This window comes from Erythrolamprus reginae, unplaced genomic scaffold (assembly GCF_031021105.1).
Source record: "Erythrolamprus reginae isolate rEryReg1 unplaced genomic scaffold, rEryReg1.hap1 H_4, whole genome shotgun sequence".
In the NCBI taxonomy this organism is placed as follows: domain Eukaryota; kingdom Metazoa; phylum Chordata; class Lepidosauria; order Squamata; family Dipsadidae; genus Erythrolamprus; species Erythrolamprus reginae.
Genome location: NW_027248495.1, coordinates 482840 through 509367, shown reverse-complemented (window position 1 = coordinate 509367; position 26528 = coordinate 482840). Strand labels below are relative to the sequence as shown.

Sequence of the window (26528 nt, the reverse complement as noted above, 5' to 3'; positions counted from 1 at the left end):
TGATAGCGAAGGTAAAATTTTAATTGTACAATTAGATCTAGAAATAAAACCTCCCGTTATTATATCAATATAGGCACCAAGCGATAAGCAAAAACAATTTTATAAAGAATTACATAATAAAATAATTGAGCTAGCAATAGAAAACATGATAATAATAGGTGATTTTAATGAGATCTCAGATAGTCAAATGGATTATACAGGGAAAAAGAAAAAAAAGAAAAAAAAGGTAATTTTACTTACAACATTTTGGAAAATGAGCACAGAATTATTATTAAAAGATATATGGCGCGAATGCTACACACAAAATAAACAATACAGTGATCCCTCTATTATCGCGAGGGTTCCGTTCCAAGACCCCTCGCGATAATCGATTTTTTGCAATGTAGGGTTGCGGAAGTAAAAACACCATCTGCGCATGCGCGCCCTTTTTTTCCCTATGGCCGCGCATGCGTAGATGGTGGAGTTTGTGTTCCCCGCCGCCCACGCAAAGGGGAAACCCCGATTCGGCTCCTCGCTGCTGCTGCGCTACCGAGCAGATCAGCTGCTGGGCGGCCGAAGGAACCTTCCCTGGGTCTTCTCCCTCTTGCTGGCGGGCGGGCGGCGGGCATCAGCGAGGAGCCTGGGTTTCCCCTTTGCGTGGGCGGCCGGGAAGACCCAGGTTGGGGGTTCGGGGGGGGTGCTGGGAAGCCCCCCAGGCCGGCTGCGAACTTTTAAAACAGCCGCGCCGCTTCCCAGCTGAGTCCTGAAGCCAAACGCGGAAGTTTGCCTTTGGCGTTTGGCTTCAGGACTCAGCTGGGAAGTGGCGCGGCTGTTTTAAAAGGTCACAGCTGGCCTGGGGAGCTTCCCAGCACCCCCCCGGACCTGGGTTAGGGGTTCGGGGGGGTGCTGGGAAGCCCCCAGGCCGGCTGCGACCTTTTAAAACAGCCGCACCGCTTCCCAGCTGACCCCCGAAGCCAAACGCGGAAGTGGTGTTTTTTTTAATTAATTTTTTTTAAAAAATCGCGATATAGCGTTTCGCGAAGATCGAGATCGCGAAACTCGAGGGATCACTGTATACCTTTTATTCCAATCCTCACAAAATTTGGACCAGGATAGATATGGCTTGGGCACCAGCACACACGATGGAAAAGATCAGAGATATTGAGATAGAAACTAATAGCTGGGCAGACCACAACCCATTAGTTATATATTGAAAAGGTGAGAAAAATTTAATAATTGGTCTATGAACAGAAATATATTACGTGACCCTGAATATAAAGAATGGATAGGGAAAGAATTGGAGTTTTTCTTTAAAATAAATAAAAACAATGATACAACCCCACAAAATCTTTGGGACACAACAAAGGCATATATACGTGGGTTAACAGTTTCTTACATGGCAAAAAAGAATAAAGAAAAGAAGTTGCAATATCAAGGGCTAGAGGATGAATTTAAAAAATTAGAATTAGAAATGCAACAAAATGAATATGATGATAAAGTTAAAAATCAGAGAGATGTATTAAAGCATAAAATAAGGTTGATACAACAAGAATCAGTGGTAGTACAAATAAAAAGAGCAAAACAAGAATATTTCGAACATGCAAATAAACCAGGAAGATGGCTGGCATATAAACTCAGGAAAGAAAGAGAAAGTAAAATTATTAAAAAACTAATAGACAGTAAAGGCGTAACAAGACATAGAATAGATGAAAAGAAGGAAATAGCATTAGAATTTTACAGGAAATTATATGAAAAAGAAGAAATAAAAGATTTAATTTTTGATTATTTAAGCTCTATAGATTTACCTGTATTAACTGAAGATCAACAATAAAAATTAAACAAACCCTTTACAGGAATGGAATTACAGCAATTCATTAAAAACCAGAAAAACAACAAAGCCATTGGTCCAGACACGATACCAACAGAATATTATAAGTTAGATATTGAAATACTTTCTTCAAATATGTTAGAGATATTCAACCAAATAATAGTAGATGGCAAATTACCAAAAACATGGACAGAAAACTTAATAACATTAATACATAAAGCCGGAACTGAGAAGGAAAACATTGAAAATTACAGATCAATTTCACTATTAAATGTAGACTATAAAATTTTTATATCAATATTTGCCACTAGGTTTAAAAACATTATAAATGGAATAATACATGAAGACCAGAATGGATTCTTACCTGGTAGACAAATTAAAAATAATCTAAGAACAATCATAAACACCCTAGAATATTATGAACATCCCAAAAAACAAATGTCACTTATATTCTTAGATGCCAAAAAAGCTTTTGATAATGTAGATTGGACTTTTATGAAAAAACAATTAAATAAGATGAATGTGGGAACTAAATTTTTCAATATAATTGATGCCATTTATTCTAATCAATCAGCAAAAATTATAATAAATAAAGAACAAACAGGAAAATTAGAAATACAAAGAGGAGTGAGACAAGGTTGCTCAATATCACCATTACTATTTATTTTAACATTAGAAGCTTTATTAATAAAAATAAGAGCAGAAAATGAAATAAAAGGGTTGAAGATTTAAAAAGAAACATATAAAGTTCAAGCTTTTACTGATGACGTAGTTTTTATAATAGAGGATCCCCATCAATTCTAAAGTTAATAGACTTAATAGAAGAATATGGGAAAGTTGCGGGTTTGAAAATTAACAAGGAAGACACAAATACTTACAAAAAATATGACAGATTTACAGACAAAACATCTTGACAATTCAACAAAGATAAAAATAATAAAAAAGGTTAAATACTTAGGTATATAGATTACCTCCAAAGCTATATCTTTAAAAAATGATAATTATACAACAATAGGACAAATTAAAAATGATCTGGAAATATGGAGTAATTTACAGTTATCCTTAGTTGGAAGAATCTCCACAATTAAAATGAATATTCTCCCTAAAGTATTATTTTTATTCCAAGTTATCCCAATCAACCCTGGACTAAATTTCTTTAAAGAATTAAACAGAATTACCAAAAAATTTATATGGCAGGGTAAGAAACCAAGAATAAAACAAAGTTCGTTAGAAGACCGGAAAGAGAGAGGAGGGCTTGCCCTCCCTAATTGGAAGTTATATTACCAAGCGACAGCGCTAACATGTATAAAAGAATGGCTAACCCTGGAAAATCTAAGATTACTAAATCTAGAAGGTCATGACCTAATGCTAGGCTGACATGCCTTCGTATGGCATGAAAAGTTTAAAACTCATTCATACTTTAAAACTAATATTATTAGGAAAGCACTAATAGATGTTTGGAACAAGATAAGGAAAAATCATTTTTTAGTAATGCCAGAGTGGATTTCACCCATAGAAGCTATTTCACACCCAAATTTGTTAAAAGATAGTAAAATATGGAAATATATAGACCTATTGGATAATCAATTAAAATTGAAAACAAAACAAGAACTACAGGAGATAGGCGTCAACATTGATTGGTGGCAGTATGCCCAGATTAATTCTAGATACCAAAAAGATGTCAGAACTTTTATTTTTTTTAAAGATAATATACTTGGGAAATTATTAATTCAAAATCAAGGGAAATTAATTGGGAAGTTATACAAATATTTAATAAACTATAAAATGATAGTTTGGATACTGAAGGACAACATGATTAGTTGGTGTAAAAATTTTGGAAAAGAAATAAATTTAGATACATGGGAAAGGGTATGGGTCTACAATTGGAAAATAACTAAATCAATTCCTTTCAAAGAAAACCAAATTAAGATGTTTTATAGATGGCACCTTCCACCATATAGGATTTCAAAGATGTTCCCAAATACCTCTCCTATTTGTTGGAAATGTAAAAAAGAAATTGGTACATATTTTCATACATGGTGGACCTGCCCCAAAGCCAAGATCTATTGGAATAAGGTAGAAAAATGTTTAAAGGAAATAACAAATAAGGAGATTAAAAAGACCCCGGAATTCTTCCTACTAGGCATCACTGATATCAAATACAAAAAAGAAATATATTATTTAATAATTCATATATTAGTAGCGACAAGAATTACATTTGCACAAAACTGGAAAGAAAAGAAAATTCCAAAAGACGAAGATGTTGTTAAGAAAATTATGGAATGTGCAGAATTAGATATGATGGAAACATATTATAAAACTTGGGAGAAAGTATATAATTGGTGGAATGTAAAAAAGGATTATTAACAATATACAAACAAATCCTAGAATTGAAATCTTATGGATAGGTCTTTAGTTCTATAAATTGATTATAATTATCTTAACCACAATGTTATAATGGAAATGTTGAAGTAGATCTTATATTATAGCAATATATTAAGAAACTATATGGATAAGTTTTTAGTTTTATTAATTGAGTCTAATCATCTTAACTACAACATCAAAATGGAAATACTGAAGTAGATGTTATATTATAGTAATATATTAAGAATTATGTTTAAAAAAACTTTTTATATATATCTTTCTGTACTGATCTGGACTATACTTAGTCTTCTTTTTTTGTATTAGCAAGATGTCTATGCTTAGTGGAGCAATGGTAGCTCCTTTAAATGTTGTTTGTCTTGTTTGTCTTAAAGAAAAACCAATAAAAATATATTTTTAAAAAATAACAATTATGTTGGGCAAAGAGAAAGAAAAGGAAAAGGAGAAAACTTTGACACAGCCAACTCTTCAGACTACTGAAGATTCTTTAGCTGTCATCCAAGATTTTATGCAGAAAACTCAGATCTTAATTGATACAAATAGAGAAGAAGCGCGAGAAGAAGCTAAAAAGCATTATGAAGATATAAAAGCAGAAATGGGAGATATGAAAGTTGAAATGAGAGACGTGAAAGGAAGCGTGAAAGCAATGGATGGGAAAATAGAAGTTGTACAACAAACCTTAAAAGAAAACGAAAAAAGGATTAAAATGGTGGAAGACAAAATAGAGAAAGCAGAGCAGAAAATGGAAGAATTTGAAGATCATAGTAACATAATTAATAGAGGGTTTGACAAACCAATTACACATTTAGAATTACAACATGCTTCTTACGGATTGAGATTTCAAAACATGATAGAAGAAAAGATGAAGATCTTTATTTAAAAATGGCAAAGATAATAGGAGAGATCCTACAGACAGATCCAAAAGAATTAATAAAAGAAATTGATGAAATCTATAGAGTACAGACCAGTTTTGCCAGGAAACATAATCTACCGAGAGAGGTCCACATTAAATTCATGAGGAAGAGTATAAGAGATGATATTTTGAAATGGAGAAGAAATCAAAATTTGAACTCCAAAGGAAAAGACATCATAATATTAAAACAAGTTCCAAAAAGCGTACGGGAAAGCCTGATGGAATATTATTTTTAACCAGAATTTTAATTAGAGAAAATATCACCTTCCGTTGGCTTATCCCAGAAGGTATCTCCTTATACTGGCAAGGATCCAGAATAAAATTGGAGAATGTGGATGAAGCCAGGGCCTTTTTTGAAGACACTGGTCTGAATAGGTCAGAACAACCTCACAAAGAAATTAAAGAAAGAGAAGAGGAACAGGGGGCTGCCTGTAAAGAGAGGGGGGCAGCCCAAGGTGCTAAGAAAAAACAACCTCAAATACAACAACTTTTCTGCTTCCGATGTTGGAGTTGTTGGCTGGCTCCTTTACTTGCGCGCGAGGAGAAAAAAGCCGGTGAGATGGGGTGGGGTGGATTCTTGCTTCTGTCTTCTAGACACCCACCCCCACCTCACCGGCTTTCCCCCCCTCTAGTGCGGCGTTGGAGTCGTTGGCTGCCTCCTTTGCTTGAGCGCGAGAGGAGAAAAAATCCAGTGAGGTGAGGTGGGGGTGTATTCTTGCTTGTCTTCTCAACAACCCCCCACCCCACCTCACTGGCTTTTCCCCCCTCTAGTGCAGCGTTGGAGTTGTTGGCTGCCTCCTTTGCTTACGCACGAGAGGAGAAAAAGCTGGTGAGGTGGGGGGGTCTAGAAGACCGAAGCAAGAATCCAACCCCCCATCTCACCAGCTTTTCCCCCCTCTAGCGTGGCGTTGGAGTTGTTGGCTGCCTCCTTTTCTTGCACGCGAGAGGGGGAAAAAACTGTAAGCAAAGGAGGCAGCCAAGAACTCCAACGCCGCGCTAGAGAGGGAAAAGCTGGTGAGGTGAGGTGGGGGGTGTCAAGAAGACAGAAGCAAGAATCCAGCACCCCCACTTCACCGGCTTTTCCCCCCTCTCGTGCACAAGCTACCTCACCCGGGAAGAGGCGATAGCTCCCTCACCGCCGAAGCCAGCAATGCCTGCCAGGCTCTCATGGTCGCCCTCTTGTGGTGACTATTCAGTCACCCGAGTATAACCAGAGGTCGGGGTTTTAGCCCATTTTTTGGGCTGAAAAACTCAACTTATATCCGAGTATATACGGTATATGGCAAGGTAAAAAACCTAGAATAAAATAATGTGCATTAGAACAGTGTTTCCCAACCTTTTTTGAGCCGCGGTACATTATTCATATTTTCAAAATTCTGGGGAACACTGAAGGGGGGGGTGGGGGGGGCAAAGAAAAGTTTGGACAAAAAAAAATCTCTTCCTCCATTTCACTCTATTTCTCCCTCCCTCTTTCTCTCTCTTCCTTCCTTCCCTTCTTTCTCTCTCTCCATCCCTCTTTCTTTCTTTCCTCTCTTTTTTGCTCTCTTTCTCTCTCCCTCCTTTCTTCCCTCTATGTCTTTCCCTCTCCCTCCTTCCCCCCTCTCTTTCCCTCTCTCTCTTGCTTTCTTTTCCTCTCTTTCTCTTGCTTTCTTTCTCTCTCATTCTCTCTCTCTCTTTCTCTCTCGTTCACAACGCCGGCAACAGAGAGAAAAAGAGAGAGCCGGAGCCCCTCGCCCTCCCAAACCTCCCCAGTGCCCGGCCACGCGCCGCCTCCCGTTAGCCCGCCCCGGCTGACTTTTCCCTGCTGCCATTTTCTTTTCATGGCACAAAGCCACACAGTCCCGGACTCCCGGATCACTCGCTTCTCCGGCCAGCAAGCCGGCTGCCCGGAAAAGCATCGCACTTTTTCAATGCGCGGCGCTTTCTTGGGCAGATGGCTTTGCTGACCGGAGAAGCGAGCGATCCGGGAGTCCGGGACTGTGTGGCTTTGCGCCATGAAGAGAAAACGGCAGCAGGGAAAAGTCGGCCGTTTTCTCTTCATGGCGCAAAGCCACACAGTCCCGGACTCCCGGATTGCTCGCCCCAAGGCAGGAGGCGGCGGCGGAGGAGAGGGGGCGGATCGCGCCCCAAGGCAGAAGGCGGCGGCGGAGGAGAGTGGGCAGATCGGGCAGGCAATGGGGCAGGGCGGAGAAGCCAGGGGCGCGTTTGGCCGGAGGCACCATGGGGAGGCAGGGGCGGCCGCGGCTCCCTTTACTCCTACTGCTGCACCTCCCCGCCCCTGTCTCCTTTTTCCCGCCTTCTTTCTTTGGGTCCCAGCAGGAAAACACCGGATACAGCAGTCTGGCACCGGCAGCGCCCCGCCCAGCTGGAGCTTCTCTAGGTTCTTTGTCCATCTGTCTGGGAGGAGTTTGACTTGGTGACACCTGATGAAGTGGACAAGGCCATTGGAGCTGTGAGTTCTGCCACCTGTTTACTGGATCCGTGTCCCTCCTGGTTGGTTTCGGCCAGCAGGGAGGTGACACGGAGCTGGGCCCAGGAGATTACCAACGCTTCCTTGGGGAGGGGAGTTTTTCCATCACTCTATAAAGAAGCGCTCGTGCGCCCCCTCCTCAAGAAGCCCTCCCTGGACCCAGCCGTACTTAACAACTATCGTCCAGTCTCCAACCTTCCCTTTATGGGGAAGGTTGTCGAGAAGGTGGTGGCACTCCAGCTCCAGCGGTCCTTGGAAGAAGCCGATTATCTAGGTCCCCAGCAGTCGGGTTTCAGGCCCGGCTACAGCACGGAAACTGCTTTGGTCGCGTTGATGGATGATCTCTGGCGGGCCCGGGACAGGGGCTTGTCCTCTGTCCTGGTGCTTCTTGACCTCTCAGCGGCTTTCGATACCATCGACCATGGCATCCGTCTGCGCCGACTGGAGGGGTTGGGAGTGGGAGGCACTGTTCTCCAGTGGTTCTCCTCCTACCTCTCCGGTTGGTCGCAGTCGGTGTTAGTGGGGGGTCAGAGGTCGACCTCTAGGTCTCTCCCTTGTGGGGTACCTCAGGGGTCGGTCCTCTCCCCCCTATTTAATATCTACATGAAACCGCTGGGTGAGATCATCCAAGGGCATGGGGTGAGGTATCATCAATATGCGGATGATACCCAGTTGTACATCTCCACCCCATGTCCAGTCAGCGAAGCAGTGGAAGTGATGTGCCGGTGCCTGGAGGCTGTTGGGGCCTGGATGGGTGTCAACAAACTCAAACTCAATCCAGACAAGACGGAGTGGCTGTGGGTGTTGCCTCCCAAGGACAATTCCATCTGTCCATCCATTACCCTGGGGGGGGGAACTACTGACCCCCTCAGAGAGGGTGCGCAACTTGGGCGTCCTCCTCGACCCACAGCTGACATTGGAACATCATCTTTCGGCTGTGGCGAGGAGGGCGTTTGCCCAGGTTCGCCTGGTGCACCAGTTGCGGCCCTATTTGGACAGGGAATCATTGCTCACAGTCACCCATGCCCTCATCACCTCGAGGTTCGATTACTGCAACGCTCTCTACATGGGGCTACCTTTGAAAAGTGTTCGGAAACTTCAGATCGTGCAGAACGCAGCCGCGAGAGCTATCGTGGGGCTTCCTAGATTCGCCCACGTTTCTACAACACTCCGTGGCTTGCATTGGCTGCCGATCAGTTTCCGGTCACAATTCAAAGTGTTGGTCATGACCTTTAAAGCCCTACATGGCATTGGACCAGAATACCTCCGGAACCGCCTACTACCGCACGAATCCCAGCGGCCGATAAGGTCCCACAGAGTTGGCCTTCTCCGGGTCCCGTCGACTAAACAATGTCGTCTGGCGGGCCCCAGGGGAAGAGCCTTCTCTGTGGCGGCCCCGGCCCTCTGGAATCAACTCCCCCCGGAGATTAGAACTGCTCCCACCCTCCTCGTCTTCCGTAAACTACTTAAGACCCATCTATACCGCCAGGCATGGGGGATTTGAGACACCTTTCCCCCAAGCTTATTATAATTTATGTTTGGTATGTATGTGCTGTTTGGTTTTTAATTGATAGGGTTTTTAGTTTTTTCTTAATATTAGATTTGTGCCTGTACAATATTGTTTTATCGCTTGTTGTGAGCCGCCCCGAGTCTTCGGAGAGGGGCGGCATACAAATCTAATAAATTATTATTATTATTATTATTATTATTATTCTAGCTTAGCGGCACACCTGACAGTGTCTCGCGGCACACTAGTGTGCCGCGGCACACCGGTTGGGAAACGCTGCATTAGAAGACGTGAAGGAGAGAGGTGGCCTCGCTTTTCCAAATTGGAAATCATATTATCAAGCAGCAGCTTTATCTTGGATCAAAGAATGGCTTACTTTGGAAAGTAGAAGGTTATTAAATTTGGAAGGCCATGACTTAATGCCAGGCTGGCATGCTTTTATATGGTATGAGAAGTATAAAACGCATTACGAAAGGCATTACTGGAGGTTTGGAATGACATTAAAAAAGACCACTTTTTAGTAATGTCAGAATGGATATCCCTGATTGAAGCTATATGTCCCCCTAATTTATTACAAGAAGATAAAATATGGAAATATAAGGATGTATTAGATAACCAATGGAATCTGAAAACAAGACAAGAATTACTGGAAACAGGTATAGTAATAGATTGGTGGCAATACACACAGATTAAGTCCAGATTCCATAAAGATGCAAGAACATATATATTTAGAAAAGATAACAACATTTTAGGGAAATTATTAATTACAAATCAAGGGAAATTAATTGGGAAAGTATATAAATATCTAATTAGTTGTAAGACTGTAGGTTGGATATTAAAAGATAATATGATTAGTTGGTGTAGAAACTTAGGTAAATAAATAGATTTAACTACATGGGGAAAGGTCTGGACATACAATTGGAAAATAACTAAATCAGCTTCTTTTAAAGAAAATCAAATTAAGATGTTTTATAGATGGCATTTACCACCTAATAGAAAATCAAAAATGTTCCCAAGCAAATCACCTAATTGTTGGAAGTGTAAAACAGAAATAGGTATTTATTATCATTCATGGTGGACTTGCTCAAAAGCAAAGAGCTATTGGAATATGGTGAAAAGATGGTTAAGAGAAATTACGCAGCAAGAAATCAAGAAGACTCCAGAATTTTTTTATCAGGTATCTCAAATAATAAATACAAAAAAGAAATATATTACTTAATAATTCATACAGATGGTATATGTCTGGCGGGATTTAAAAAAATGTATAAGGATGTTGAAATATAAAGTCAGAGTTAAACTTATTAGAAAGAACAAGCTATGGAGTGATGTTTTACATTAGAATTTATTTCTCTGATTTGAGCTAATTTATAATTAGTTTTTCCTTTTTGTATAAAGAAGATTTCTACTTTTGAGCGGAGCAACTGTAGCTCTTTTTCATGTTATTTGTCTTGTTTTGTTTTTTAATGTTTGTTTGTAATGTCTTGTTTTCACAAAATAATAATTTTTTTTTTAAAAAAAAGAACCCGAGCCCTGAAAATTTTCCCAGGAAATTTGAGAGCGGCACAAAGGCCCGGCCAGTTTCCTGCCATTTCCCCTTTAATCCCAGCCCTCTTGGACTTTTCTGGGCTGCCAGAGGAGCCTTTTGGTGGTGCTTAAAGAGGCTTTGGCAGTCCAGAGCGAACGAAGCATTTTCCTTTCTCTGGGCGCTTGGAGAGGGAATAAACCACTGTCAGGGGCCACAGAAAACAAACGCTCCCTTCGTTCTTGGCAGCCGACGAGTCACCACAGCGAAGGAAAGGCGCTGGCTGCAAAATGAAGGAGTGGAGAAGGGAGCCCTTCAACATGGGAAGAAGAGGCAGCAGGAAGAGCAGCAGCAGCCAGTGTATGGGAGGCAGCCTCGCGCCGGGTGTATTGGAGGCGCGTGCTCCTCCATGCTGCCTAAGAGTCCCTTTTTTTAAAAGCCTTAAAGTTTTGGATTTTTTTGATTCCCCTCCCCTCTCCTTCTTCCTTCGGCAGCGACTCTCCTTCTCCTCTTCCTCCTTCTCCTCTCACCTAAATTCTGAACTTTTATTTCTTTCCTAACGGGTTTGCACACATTATTTGCTTTTACATTGATTCCTATGGGAAAAATTGCTTCTGTTTAAGAATGTTTCTACTTAAGAACCTGGTCACGGAACAAATTAAGTTCTTAAATAGAGGTACCACTGTACTTGCTATACCAGCAGGAATAACATTCGGGCAAGGCTTCTCTGTAGTCAATGAATGTCCCAAGTGGAAGCTGATGTAGAGACATGGGACTGTATGTCAATGGCAGTAAGCTCTTCTCCCTGCAATCCTGAAAAGTCAACTTCTACAACACAAGGGAAGGGGCTTCGCCATGGAATGTCTTAGATCAGGGACGTGTGGCCTGCAGGCCGGATGCATCACCTGCTGACCCCACCCAGTTTAGCAAAGGGGGGAAATGTTGTAATACGTCATGTGATGCCACTGTGATGATGCAAGTTTGACATTCCTGTCTTAGATAACGATCAGGGGCAAACTTCAGGCTTAAAAGATCTTCCTGGTTTGCTGTATGAGCATCAAGACCCAGAATATAAAATAATGGCTGAAGAGCCAGACATATGATTAGGATTCCAGAACTGGGTATTTTCCAAGTACATTTAGCAGTGCAATAATTTGTTTTCAGTACAACAGTAAAGCTCACACGTTCCTTCCTCCCCCAACCTTCCCCCAACGTTCCCCCAACCACAACCCCACTCCTAGTTCCCCAATTTTCCCAGGCATTTTTTGTACATCAGTGACCTAATATAGGAAGAAGGTGTTTTATCTGTTGTTCTTGTGAATCAGAGTTCCTAGCCAAACTGCTCTCTGGAGGTCTTCCAAACATATCACCATTGCCATAAGAAAGCATGTTTTACTAAGAGGCTAAAGCAAGGGACCACATACATTATCTTGAGGTCTCTGGAGGTAGATTACAAGAGAACTAAATGTTATGACCATTACAGTTAAAAGAACATTTGCAGAGGTATTAACAGTACAATATTCTTCTGTATTCTAAATCTGGTTTAGCAGAAAGCAGCCACTGACTAGATTCCAAGTTCTCTATCCAGGTGTCAGCCAAGGGCAGCTTTTCAATTCAAACCCATTCTGTTTCAGGAAGATTGTGGCAGCCTGCCGCTGTAAACATCCGACTGAAAGCCTCTTTGAGCCTGCACAGCTTCCAGTCAAGGATGTTTACAGGGGCAATAACTGTCTGGTTAGATTCACAATGGGGCTCTCCCAGGATGATGGATTCCTTGGTACAAGAAAATCATGGCATTCGCACATGTTGGCTGATTCCACATCAAATGTGCTGGAAGACCTGGAGTTCTAAGGAAGACAGTGGCTCCCCATCAGCATAATTCTCAGTTTAAGCAGGCACGGTCTAAGTTACCTTTATAATTCTTTGTCTACCATCTGTCCAGTGAACTGGGCAAGGTTTTTTAATCAGGCACACTACAAAGGTTCCAAATGGCCAACTGGAAAATGTGTTCCGTTTCTATGCACAAGGCAGAAACCTATGACATCACGCACAGGTTATTACTTATGTAATGGAAACCTGCTTATTAGGCAATTAAGGACCTACCCAGTTGTGAGCCTAAGGCAGGCTCCAGCTGATAAATGCTTTACACAATTCCTAAAACATTCAATTATCTGAGTCAAAAGAAGCAGCAATACCACATTACATTGAGATGACAGCAAAATAAATAAATAAATGTAGGTTTCAGGAGAAGAAACTATATCAAATTCAAATGGCAGACTAAACATAATCATGCTTGCTATAAACAAACATCTGAAAAGGATTGCCAAAGCTGGAGGAATAAGCTATTCCATTCCCAAGACCGAATGTAAAATTTGGCAGGCATTTGGGCCAGTTGAAGTTCAAACTGTATTCAACAACTGAAGCCCAACTGAATCGTGCATTTAAATCTGGGCATTGTATAATCCTGACTAATGCTAGTAACACATTTGGCAGCTCCACAAGTGACTAGCCAAGTGCCCTCTAGACTCTACAAACCCTCACGGGGAATTAAGACTTTCATACAACAATGTTACAAGGAGCTCCCATATACCCAGAAGCCTGCTTCACTAGTTTGCTGGAGCTGAACCCTAATCTAGTCTATCAGACTACAAAGCAACAGAGAAGGAACACAAGACTGCCTTCCTTCATATCTTCAGGGGAGCCTGGTTCAGCGGCTTTCAGAAGATGTATAACTGAAGAACAAGCAGGTTTATATCCCTGTGCAGCTGATGGCCCCAACATTTGGAGTTCTTCCTTTGTTTGAACTGCTTCCACTTCAGTTGGCCAGAAGACAATGGTCTATGGCCATCAATGTTAGTTTCACTACAAGGATCTTCTATTCGTAGTCACATCTTTTATCTCTTGTATGCTATCTTTTTAGATTGCAAATCTAAGACAAATCTAAGATTGATTGGATCTATGATTTGCTCCACTGGGCTTTTGTCTGGGGAATAACTGTTGGACCTAACTGAACGGTCTTTTCGATGCACTGGAAGGAGAGTCCAACATGGTAATTCTCAAGTCCTATTGGTAGAGACTGAGTTTAAATTAGTATATCAACAAGGTACCGCCCCCTACCTGCCCCCATGAGCTGTTTTAAAAAACGAAGACAATATAAGGATAACCTTATATAAGGACAATATAAGAATTTATTTCAGAACTGCAACAAAAACATCCAACACTAAGTGAACCCAAATACTCTGGCGTCCCTAGGCCAGAAACAATGCCGGGTGGGTTTGGACTCTCCTTCCGGTGCATCAAGAACACTGCTCAGGTAGGTCCAACGGTTTTTCTCCACTGCACTAGGAAGAAGAGTCCACATGGGATATACCCAAGTTCCATGGGGGGGGGGGGGAGAAGGCTGGATCAGGGGCGCTGGAGAGGACCATACCCTTTGCAAAACTCGCCTCCCGAATGACATCTCTGCCGAGGTGAAAGAGTCAGCTTATAATAGCGAATGAACATGGACGGGGCCGACCAGGTCGCTGCTCAGCAAATGTCCTCAATGGACACCTATGTTGTCCACGCCGCTGATGTGGCCGCACTTCACTTAGAGTGGGCTGTAATCCCTGCTGGAGGGGACCGAGAACTTGCTTTGTAAGCCTCAGTAATACAGTCCCGGAGCCAATGGCTGATGGACTGTGACGATACCTTGAGCCTGAGTACCGTATCTATAATGGAGCCCAAATGCAAAAGACTGGTTGTGGGAGACAGTTGGCTTTTTGGTAGACTGATGGTAAAACCATGTGTTTTCAGTGTCTGTACTGTGATGGCCAGGTCCTCCTTCGCTTTTGACGGGGGCTTGGACAAAATAATTATATTGTCCAAGTAGGATAATCAAGCAAATGGACTAGGTTGGCTATCAGGACATCTAATAGCTTTGTGAAGGTCTGTGGGGCCGACGAAAGACCAAATGGCATCGCCCTGTATTGATAGTGCAACCCTTCTAGGCAGAAGCAAAGGAACCTTTGATGTGCCGGGTAGATCGGAACATGGAGGTAAGCCTCCTTCAAGTCTATGGATGTAAGAAAGTCCCGAGGGTGAATTGATGCCAGAATCATCTGGAGGGAATGCATCCTGAACCTTCTGTAACAAATGAACATATTCAATTGTTTCAGACTGAGGATTAGTCTGCAGCCTCACAAAGCTTTGGGGATGATAAAGACTACCGAGTAGAACCCCGTGTCCTCCACATGGTGGGGTACCTTCTCTATAGCCTGGATGTCCAAGAGATGAGCAATTTCTTGAAGCAATTGTGCACTTTTCTGCAGGTTCCAGGGAACTGGGCAATGTAGGAAGCAGTTGGCTGGGGGCTGGACAAATTCCAACTGCAGCCCCTGGGACACCGTGGGCAATGCCAATTTGTCGGTGTGAAGGTACTGAAGGTACCAATTTGTCGGAGGATGTGAAGGTACTGAAGGTACTGAAACGTTGAAGCTTGCCTCCCATGGGTTGTAGCCTGGCCAAATCACTTGGGGCGTTTGAAGCCCTTCTGATTGGTACCTCTGAATGGGCGTCTTGGTTCCTGGTAACCCCTTGATCTGTCCTGGAACGGTGCTCGGTCACTTCTGAACGAGGGCTGGTTGTATTGGCTCTGCAAGTACAACCTCGGAGGCTGGCCGGTGCCCGAGGAAGGTTCCCAACGAAATGGCTGCCTTCGGGCATAAGAAGTAGGCCAGTGATCCTGTCATTTGTAGGCCTTGGGGAGGACTTTCCTTTTGTCCTTGTCCTCTAAGAGGACTGATTCCAATGCCTCCCCGAAAAGTTTAGAGCCCTGGAACGGAGATGAGGCAAGGCGCCACTTAGATTTAGAGTCTGCTGCCAATTCCGCAGCCACAGGAGGCAGCGCAAAGATAGTGTAGTCGCCATACCTCTCGCCGAAAATTTTGCCGCATGTAGGGTGGCATCGGCAGAGAACTCCGCTGTGGCCATCAGTTTATTCAGGTCTTGTTGCAGGTGACCCTCGTCAGGACCAAATCTAGATTGCATCTCCTGTATCCATATTATTTATGCCCTATTGAAGAAGGATGCTGCTGCCGCTGCTCAAAAACCCCAACTGGACATCTGATCCGTCTTCTGCAGCAGTGTTTCCACCTTCCTGTCCTCTGGTTTGAAACTGTCACTAGTCTCAGAGGGAACCAAGGCATTGGATACAAGAGTCAACATGCTCAAAACCCCCAACTGGACATTTGATGCGTCTTCCGCAGCAGTGTTTCCGCCTTTTTGTCCTCTGGTTTGAGACTGTCACCAGTCTCAAGGAACCAAGGCATTGGATACAAGAGTCACGACCGGTTGGTCAATAGGTGGAAACTGAAGCGGTGTCTCGATTTCATCGTCGAAAGTATAAAATTTTCTCTCGATGGCAGAGGGATGTTGAACCGCTGCTGCATGTTGCCACGGGCATTTTACACTCTCCAGGAAGATTTCCAAGGATGGAATATGGTCTGGTTTGGGTTGAGGCTCCTTAAACAGGGAAGTCGATGGCCTAGCTGCTTCTGTAGAATCAGATGGTTTAGCGGGATTGGCAAGTCCACAACCTGCTTCACCTTATGGAACAGAATTCTGAATAATGATGGCTTGAATAGCCTAGCAGCGGATGTTTGCTCAGGAGTTGTCTCGTCCTCCGACAAGTTGTACTCCCTGTTGCTGTCATCTAGTAAGGCAGGATCTTCTGTTAAGGACCCCAAACCTGAAGGGGGCGGTGCTGGTGCAGACCAGAGATTCCTAGGTTGAGTTGGGGGGGGGGATGTTGTTGGATATATTGTTGCACCCCCGCCGCCATGCCCTGAGAATAGGTGCTCATTATGATGTCATGAAGTGCCGGGGACATGCCTTACCATGCGTCAGGCTGAGCCCGGAGTCCTGTGGCTGTAGGTGTAAACGTAGCCGAAGGGACCTGTGTGCTCTGCATTGAGGAGGCAGAAAAAGGCATGGCATGGCTCACAGAACCTGGCCTATCCAATCTAGGTCCAGGTGATGGCATTACATGTGGCAAGGACAGTAGTTGTCGTTCTGGGACCAATCCCTTTCTGTAGCTAGCCCTACAGGCCCAATTGTGGACTGGTGGAAAGATGGGCCCATAGCCTGAAGCAGTTGTAATGGGACTGTAAGGGATGCTGTGTGAAGGACCAATTCTAGCTTTTGTTCTAAGGCCTTTATATGTCTCTCTGCCTCATTGAGAGATGATGATGATGATGAGGCCTTGGCCCTGGATTTGCTCTATTGGGCCTTATCTTTGGGTTTGGGGGCAGCAGAAGGAAAGATCGCCATATCCCCCATGATAATTTGCTCTTCCATCGTACTCCCAGCTAACAAGTTGAGAGAGAGACAACTGTTTATGATGCAGACTCCACAAAAGGACTGCGTCAATCTTTGCTCTCGAATAAAATGGCGACTAGGCTCTCTATGGGAACTGCGCAGGCGCCCCAATGTCTCCTGACCCCTTTCGTGTCAGCCAACTGGGCGAGGGGTGGGGTTCCCATCATCCGCCTTAAAATTGCAGGTGCGGTGTCTATTGGCCTCTTGTGGCGTTCTCCTCATGTCCACCAAGCAGATGAGCACCAGTCAGCTAGGAAACGGCACCGCCGCTTCCCAAGTCTTTGGAGCCATGTTATTGGCTCCCGATCTCATTCAGTGGTCGGCGCTGGCGGCCATCAACTGTGAGGCGCTGACAGCCGCTTGCTTATGAATTCGTTGGGGAATTCCTGGTATTCCCTAAGCCTCCCAATGGGCGGAGTGGATCCCCCCAACTTCGCCTTGCAGCCGAGTTTGACCTCGGAGGCCAGTGACTCCAGGCTGGGAAGCTCCTCTGCTGGGCAGTTCCCTCTGAGGAAAGAGGCCTCATGAGGCGGAACAAAGGGGATGGTGTCCGTGGAGGGCAGAGACCCCATCCTGGCATTTCCTTCAGGATCTGAAAAAGGTTAATAAGGAATTAAAAGGATTAAAACAGTATTAAAAATTACACATTTATTATAGAGAGAAAACTCAATGGTCTCTACACAGGGACTGAGTTTTTTAAAACTAAGCTCATGGGGGCAGCTAGGGGGCGGGCCTTGTTGATATGCTAATTTAAACGCAGTCTCTACCAATAGGACTTGAGAATTACCATGCTGGACTCTCCTTCCCAGTGCACTGGAGAATAAGATATAAATCCACTTAATGTCCCATAATATGGTGCTGAAATAGCTTAGTTTACTATCTATCTTATCTATCTATCCATCTATCCATCTATCTATCTATTTATTAGATTGGGATGCCGCCCCTCTCCATAGACTCGGGGCGGCTCACAACAGCAATAGAACAATTCATAACAAATCTAATAATTTAAAAACATTTTTAAAAACCCATTATTAATCAGACATACATACAAACATACCATACATAAATTGTATAGGCCCGGGGGAGATATCTCAATTCCCCCATGCCTGGCGGCAAAGGTGGGTTTTAAGGAGTTTACGTAAGGCAAGGAGGGTGGGGGCAGTTCTAATCTCCGGGGGAAGCTGGTTCCAGAGAGTCAGGACCGCCACAGAGAAGGCTCCTCCCCTGGGACCCGCCAAACGACATTGTTTAGTCGACGGGACCCGGAGAAGGCCAACTCTGTGGGACCTAACCGGTCGCTGGGATTCGTGCGGCAGAAGGCGGTCTCAGAGATATTCTGGTCCAATGCCATGAAGGGCTTTATAGGTCATAACCAACAATTTGAATTGTGACCGGAAATTGATCAGCAACCAATGCAGACTACGGAGTGTTGGTGTGACATGGGCATACCTGGGGAGGCCCATGATTGCTCTCGCAACTGCATTCTGCATGATCTGAAATTTCCGAATATTTTTCAAAGGTAGCCCCATGTAGAGAGTGTTTCAGTAGTCGAATCTCGAGGTGATGAGGGCATGAGTGACTTTGAGCAGTGAATCCCGGTCCAGGTAGGGCCGCAACAGGTGCACCAGGCGAACCTGGGCAAACGTCCCCCTCACCATAGCTGAAAGATGGTTCTCTAATGTGAGCAGTGGATCGAAGAGGACGCACAAGTTGCGGACCCTCTCTGAGGGGGTCAATAATTCCCCCCCCCCCGGGGTTATGGATGGACAGATGGGATTGTCCTTGGGAGGCAGAACCCACAGCCACTCCATCTTATCCGGGTTGAGTTTGAGTCTGTTGGCACCCATCCAGACCCCAACAGCCTCCAGGCACTGGTACATCACTTCCACTGCTTCGTTGACTGGACATGGGGTGGAGATGTACAGCTGGGTATCATCTGCATATTGATGATACCTCACCCCATGCCTTAGGATGATCTCACCCAGCAGTTTCATGTAGATATTGAATAGCAGGGTGGAGAGGACCAACCCCTGAAGCACCCCACAAGGGAGTGACCTTGAGGTCGATCTCTGACCCCCCACTAACACTGACTGCGACCGACCGGAGAGGTAGGAGGAGAACCACTGAAGAACAGTGCCTCCCACTCCCAACCCCTCCAGCTGGCGCAGAAGGATACCATGGTTGATGGTATCGAAAGCCGCTGAGAGTTAAAGAAGCACCAGGACAGAGGACAAGCCCCTGTCCCGGGCCCGCCAGAGATCATCCATCAGAGCGACCAAAGCAGTTTCTGTGCTGTAGCTGGGCCTGAATCCTGACTGTTGGGGGCCTAGATAATCGGCTTCTTCCAAGGACCGTTGGAGTTGGAGCGCCACCACCTTGTCAACAACCTTCCCCATAAAGGGAAGGTTGGAGACTGGCCGATAGTTATTAAGAATGGCTGGGTCCAGGGAAGGCTTCTTGAGGAGGGGGCGCACAAATGCCTCCTTGTAGGGATCCAGGAAGGACCCCCTCCCCAAAGAAGCATTGACAATCTCCTGGACCCAGCTCCGTGTCACCTCCCTGCTGGCCGAGACCAGCCAGGAGGGACACAGATTCAGTGGGCAGGTGGCAGAACTCACAGCTCCAATGGCCTTGTCCACTTCATCAGGTGTCACCGGATCAAACTCTTCCCAGACTGGTGGACAAGTACGAGCCCCAGTCACCTCGACTGACTCGTTGTCAGTCGACTCTGTTGTCCAATTGGAGTCGAGGTCCACCTGGATCCGAGCGACTTTATCAGCGAAAAACATGTTAAAATCCTCGGCACTACTCTGCAAGGGCTCCCCAACTCCCCCTGGTTAAGAAGGCAGCGGGTCACCCTAAACAGAGCGGCCGGGCGGGATTCCGCTGATGCAATCAAGGCGGCATGATACGCCCATCTTGCCACCTTGAGCGCCATTTTATAAGTCTTAATAAAAGCTCTTACAAGTGTCCGATCGCATTCAGACTTACACTTCCTCCATCGCTTCTCTAGACGTCTCCTTTGGCGTTTCAACTCCCGGAGCTCCTCGTTGAACCATGGAGCTCAACAGGGTCTAGTGCCACGGAGAGGTCGCAACGGCGCAATTCGGTCAAGAGCCTCTGCTGCAGCCTTGTTCCAGGCCTCAGCAAGAGACTCCGCCAAACTGTGGAGTGTCTCTGGAATAACCCCAAGCGCCCTCTGAAAGCCCTCTGGGTCCATCAGGCGTCTGGGGCAGAAGTGCTTAATCGGTTCCGCCTCCCTGCGGGGAAGGATTGGAGCCAGGAAATCAAGCTGCAATAGAAAATGGTCTGACCATGACAAAGGCAACACTTCTAAGCCCCTTAATGTCAGACCATTACTCAATTGCTCAGAGAGGAATACCATGTCGGGTGCGTGCCCCCCCCCCTCGTGAGTCAGACCCTGTACTACTTGGGTCAGGTCCATGGCTGTCATGGTGGCCATGAACTACTGTGCTAATCCAGAGGTTTCGCCAAGTGACGGTAGGTTAAAATCCCCCAAGACAATGAGTCTGGGGAATCCCACCGCCAAACCGGCCACCTCCTCGAGCAGCACAGGCAGGGCTGTTGACACGCAGCTGGGAGGCAAGTACGTGAGCAACAAGTCCACCTGAACCCCTAAGTCTAACTTCACTAGGAGGGACTCACAACACGCAATCTCTGGAGCAATGAGTCTATGTAGGCAAAGGCTCTCCCTGGCTATTGCCACTATTCCCCCCCCGTCCCTGAGGTCGAGGCTGGTGTCATATCTGAAACCAAGCTGGGCAAATTTCAGAGAGGAACTCCTCCCCCCGGGCCCAGCCAGATTTCAGTCACACATGCCAGGTCAGCCTCCTCATCCAGGATCAAATCCTGGATGAGGAGAGCTTTATTTACCACTGACCTGGCATTGAGCAGCAGCAGCCTGAGCCCAGGGCCAGAGATACATTCATCACCAGTACTTTGAGTAGAGCTCACAAAGCCGGAACAAGGGATCGTTATTAAGCAACGATCTCTCATTCCCCTGGAACGGCTAGTTCTGTGGCTCCCGCCATATCTGCCTCTCCCCAGAAACACTGGAATATTCCGACCCTCTGCCACCCCAGAGATTGGTGCCTCCTCCCCTCCTGCCTCTCTCTCATCAGATTGGCCATTTAAGTAATTCATATCATTCCCATTTACCCCATCCATACCATAATCCCACACACCCCACCCATCCCATTCATCCCATTCACTCATTCCATACATATAATTAAACCCACCCCAATTATCCATAATTTAAAATTTAAAAATTAATTAATTAATTACTACTAATATTAATATTAATAATATTAATAATATTTACACATCTTGGGAGATCTTGTGAGGAGAAAGAATTTTCCGACAGCAAAGAACAATCCCCACGTTCTTTTCCATTGATAAAATCACATTAAGGTCTGTGCTGATCCATTATCTCAAGTTTTAATTAAGAAGAAAATCTTTGTTTTCTCTCTCATTAATTTCCACTCATCACAATAACATCACAAAGTTACAGTTAATCTGATTTGGGCATGTTACATCAAGATGAAAGGCAAACAAATACATTCTTTCAGGGCTAATCAGGCCCAGGTTGCAGATATATAAAGAGAACACACATGCACGGATTCTCATTAGCCCTCACCTGCCGCTTTGGAGGTTTAAGTTCATCCCTTGGAACAATGTCAATGAGAAAGTCGAACTGATCAAACTTTGTGATGGCCATAGCAATATCATTTCTCTGTAATGAAAAAAGGAAGCGCAAGTAACATCTGGTTTCTGTAACTCTAGCTGAACAAATACTTTTGACACTGGCCTTAATCAGCTTAACAGGAAAGGTAGAGAGAACAATAGGTAATGAAGAGGATGACATAAAATCTTAACAACCTGAAGATACACTAAAACATTGGACAGGAAAATTTTCCAGCTCCCTAATGCTTTTTATGTATTGCTCTACAAGATCAATCAATACAAATGCTTTGCATTATGCAAAGCTACTTAATCCCAAATATATGAAACGTTTTCAGTTGCATTCAGTACAAGTAGTCTTCAACTTACCACCAGTTGCTTAACCACTAAAATCATGACAGAAGCTAATTTGAGTATGCTGGTTAAAAGAAAAAAGGGAGGAATGTCAACTTGCTGGCTTGCAAGATTTGCTGAGCTAGAATAGTACTAAAATAGGACTGCTGGAATGGTGACATGTTGGAATGTAGACTTTTTCCTCTCCTCCTGTAATTGTTTACTGACTTGCAAAGGGCTACAAGTTTTTGCGGTAGGGGAGTGCTTCAGTGCTCCACTATCAATTAGATAAGACAAAAGAGGCACAGGCTAAGTGGGGAACATGTTTGGCAAGCACAAGGGGTGAGGAGAAAAAGTGGGAAGAGATACATTCATGAGGTGAGCAAGTGAATCAGTGTATAATGCAGCAAAATTTAACATGTATAAAAATCAGAAGACAGGAGGATGGACGAGTTTTCTAGTAAAAACAAGAGGAGGGAGGAAGGAAGGAAGGAAGGAAGGAAGGAAGGAAGGAAGGAAGGAAGGAAGGAAGGAAGAAATCCTCCTTTTGGTACAAAAATGACATGGACATCTCTTCTAGAGCAATTCAGTGTTTGTTTCAAAAATGCCCCAAAATGAATATTGAAGCCAATGAGCAAAAAAGACATAGCTGGTCCCCACTGCTTCACCCTTCCCCACAATGGAACATGTGTCTGCAGAAATATAGAAATAGAAACTGAAAGTAGAGTTAAGCTTCTGTTAGATGCTTCTTACTGTCAACTGGCTTTGGGAGATCCTATCATCAGGCATTTACATACCAGGACTGACTAATAAAGATCTTGCTCCCACCTCTAAAGCAGAAATAGGCAAAAAAGGGAACAGCATAAAGTCAGGATGATAAGCAGTCCTTTACCTGCAAAGTTCTGCGTTTGTTGTCTTCTGTGTGTATCCAAGCTCGTAGTGTCAATTCCGTGATGAATATTTGAGCAGCCTTTGCGAAAAGAACAGGAGCTTCTGCACTGATCATCTACAGAAATGAAAGTGCAGGTAACCTAATGACTGTATTAAAACAAACAATTACAGGGCCCTGTAATACCCCCACCCTACACTACTCCCAAAAAAGCAAAGTTTTCTTTGAGGTGAGTGAGAGCTATTACAACTTACTTATCTTGGAAAAGAGAAGTATAAATTATAAATGTATCTCCCAAGATCGGAATGATGCATATGGAATTTATCCCTTTCGTCCTCACAGCAACCCCAAAATGTCGGATACACAGTTTGAGGCTATTTGCTGAGTATTTTGGATTAATTGAACGTTTTATTTGGAAATTCCCCGGGTTTTGCCATCTTGTCAAAGGTTGGCTTCCAGATAGGTTAGGGTTGAAATATGCCATTTTCCAGCAAGAGAATTCAAGATTTTCTTTCTTTCTTTACTTTGAAAGAAAATCTTGAATTCTCTTGCTGGAAAATGGCGTATTTCAACCCTAACCTCACAAAAATAATATGGGAACTAAGGAGGAAAGGGATACAGAGAATAGAACAGTTATATGAAAGGGACGGAAGAATTAATAGAAAAGAAATAGAGAGGTGCCTGGGACAACAAAACTGGTTACAAAGCAATGCGATAAGTACATACTTAAGTAAAAGGGAAAACAAAGAAATATTTATGAGACAAGAAACAAATTTAGAAAAGATACTAAGGGATAAGTGCAAGAATATAAAAGCACAAACAGGTAATATATAGAGAGAATTATTACAAGTGGAAGAACAAGTAGTAAAAGGATTGACGAGATATTGGCAGGACGAATTAGAAATTGATGAATGGGATATGGAGGGTATAATTGAAAATATTAAAAAAAATTAAAAACACAAGAATAAGAGAGATGAGAAGAAAAATATTACATAAATGGTATTATACACCAGTACAATTAGCACGTTTTCAAACAACAAAGAAAGGAAATTGTTGGCATGGGTGCAAGGAAAAAGGAGTATTTATGCATATGTTTTGGGAATGTAATAAAGTTCAAAAATTTTGGAAACAAATACAAATGGAAGTGAACAAAATTACGAATGGTAATTGGAAAATAGCTAAGGAAGCAGCATTATTGATAAAAAATAGTGAGGTAAAAGAATATGAAGAAATCAAAATTGCAGCGATAGAAAGTGCCCAGGCAACTATAGTGATTGGGTGGAAAGATGACAATAAATGGACGATAAAAAATTGGTGCAAATATATGGCGGATCACATTCACTATGAAATTATGGAAATTAGACTACATAATTATAATGAAGGGAAATTAGCAGCAACAATGAGGCGGTGGGAGATGGTTAAAAATTATATATTAACAACATCAGTAAGCGATGCAAATGTAAGAAATAAAATTCAATCACTCTATAAAGAATGAACAATGTAACCCAGAGACAAAGCAAATGAAGGACACAAAATTGATTCTTCCCCGGTGAAGGGTTTTTTTTCTGTATGGTGATGGTACACATATGTTTTCTGTTTTGTTTTTTGTAAAATTCTTTAAAAATCAATAAAAAATTATATATATATATATATTTTTAAAAGAGAATTCAAGATTTTGAACTTCAAGGGATACAAATATGAAAGGGCTTCACCTCTGAAGCCTCACTCACCTTAATCCCAAGAAAATGAAAGAGAAGAACCGTTGTACCTACCTGAACGGTCTTCTCGATGCACTGGAAGGAGAGTCCAACATGGGTAATTCTCTAATCCTATTGGTAGAGACTGAGTTTAAATTAACATATTAGTTAGGCACCGCCCCTTGCCTGCCCCCATGAGCTCAGTTTTAAAAATGAAGGCAGTATATTCCAACACAATTTTATTAAACCAACACAAAACTTATAGTACTAGACTTTCAAACCCAGCGTCCCTGAATCAAATGAATGCTGGGTGGGTTTGGACTCTCCTTCCAGTGCATCGAGAAGACCGTTCAGGTAGGTACAACGGTTCTTCTCCACTGCATCTGGAAGGAGAGTCCAACATGGGATATACCCAAGTTCAAGTTCCATGGGTGGGAGAGTGCAGATTCAGGGTTAGACTGGAGAGGAACACACTCTCTGCAAAACACGTCTCCCAAATGATGCTTCAGGCGAAGAGTACGAGTCCAGTCTATAGTGTCGGATAAAGGTAGATGGTGCGGCCCAAGTCGTTGCTCGACATATATCATCAATGGAAGCTTGTGTTATCCAAGCCGCTGATGTGGCTGCGCTGCGGGTAGAATGCACAGTGATCCCTTGGGGAGGAGTCTGAGCTTTTGCCCTGTAGGCCTCAGAGATACACTCCCGGATCCAGCGGCCGATGGACCTAGGGGATACTCCAAGTCCCAATTTTGGTTGTGAAAAAGAGATCAATAGTGTCTCTGACTTCCTGAACACATCTGTCCTTCTAATGTGTATCTTTACAGCTCGCCTGATGTCCAGTTTGTGCCACCTGAGTTCCGCCGGGTTGTTTCCGTGAGAGCAAAAGTCAGGTAACACAAGTTCCTGTTTCCTATGGAAGAGTGAATTGACCTTGAGCATAAAGGTTGGGTCTAAACGTAGAACGAGTCTGTCCGGGTGAAAGATGCAAAGGTCTGGATGGATAGACAATGCTGATAAGTCTGAAACTCGTCGAGCCGATGTTATCGCGACAAGAAAGGCCATCTTGATGGAAAGAAATCTAACTGGGATCGTCCTCAGGGGTTCAAATGGAGGACCCGTTAGCGCCTTTAGTACAAGCAATAAGTCCCAAGTCGGGAACCTATGAAGTGACGGAGAATGCTTATTCAAAGCACCCTTGAGGAAATCTCTTATTCAAGGATGAAAGGTTAAGGATCGATATTCCTCCAATCGAATGACGGTCGCAAGCGCCGCCACCTGTCTCTTAAGGGTGTTCAGGGCTAGGCCCCGCTCAAGGCCAGCTTGTAGAAATTCAAGCACCGGAATCACCGAAACTGTTTCTGTACTTATCTTTTTGTCCTTGCAGAATTTGCAGAAAGCTGGCCACGTTGCCTGATATATCCTTGACGTGGATGGACGACGAGCTGCTTGTATCGTGGAAATGATCTTGTCAGGCAACTGATGTTCCTTCAATCTGTTCCGTTCAAATGCCAAACGGCTAATTGAAACTACTGAGGGTCCGGGTGATTGATCAACCCTTGGCTGAGGGATATGTCCTTGTCTGAAATCCTCCATGGGGGAGAGATTGATAGTGCCACTAGGTCTGAGAACCACGGGCGACGTGGCCAGTGTGGTGCCACCAGTAGTACTTCCGCCTTCTCCTGTAGAATTTTGTCGATTACCTTCTGTAGAAGGTTTGTTGGTGGGAAGGCGTAAAGGAGGCTGCGAGGCCAGCTTGAGAGCAGGGCATTGATTTTCTCTGCTTTGGGCGACAGAAAGTGGGAGTAGAATCTGGGGAGCTGCGCATTGATGTGGGTTGCGAACAGATCCACCAGTGGTGTGCCGAAATGTTGTATAATCTCCTGGAACAGGTGCGGGTCCAACCTCCACTCTGTCGGATCCAAGGTGGTTCTGCTTAGCCAATCAGCTTGG

General features: G+C 44.0%; 1 protein-coding gene across 5 annotated transcripts in view; it reads right to left on the bottom strand.

The window, feature by feature from the left end:
- LOC139155658 (nuclear transcription factor Y subunit gamma) overlaps window positions 1-26528 on the bottom strand; it is a 215541-nt gene that overhangs the window by 53059 nt on the left and 135954 nt on the right. For 4 of the 5 annotated variants that reach the window (XM_070730882.1, XM_070730884.1, XM_070730885.1 and 1 more), the window contains exons 4-5: window positions 22885-22998; window positions 21616-21711 (exon numbers count right to left, since the gene is read on the bottom strand). In XM_070730882.1, coding sequence (XP_070586983.1) covers window positions 21616-21711; window positions 22885-22998 — 210 coding nt within the window. Of the gene's footprint in view, window positions 1-21615; window positions 21712-22884; window positions 22999-24653; window positions 24706-26528 lie in introns of those variants that run through there. The other variant, XM_070730886.1, reaches the window with a different exon arrangement.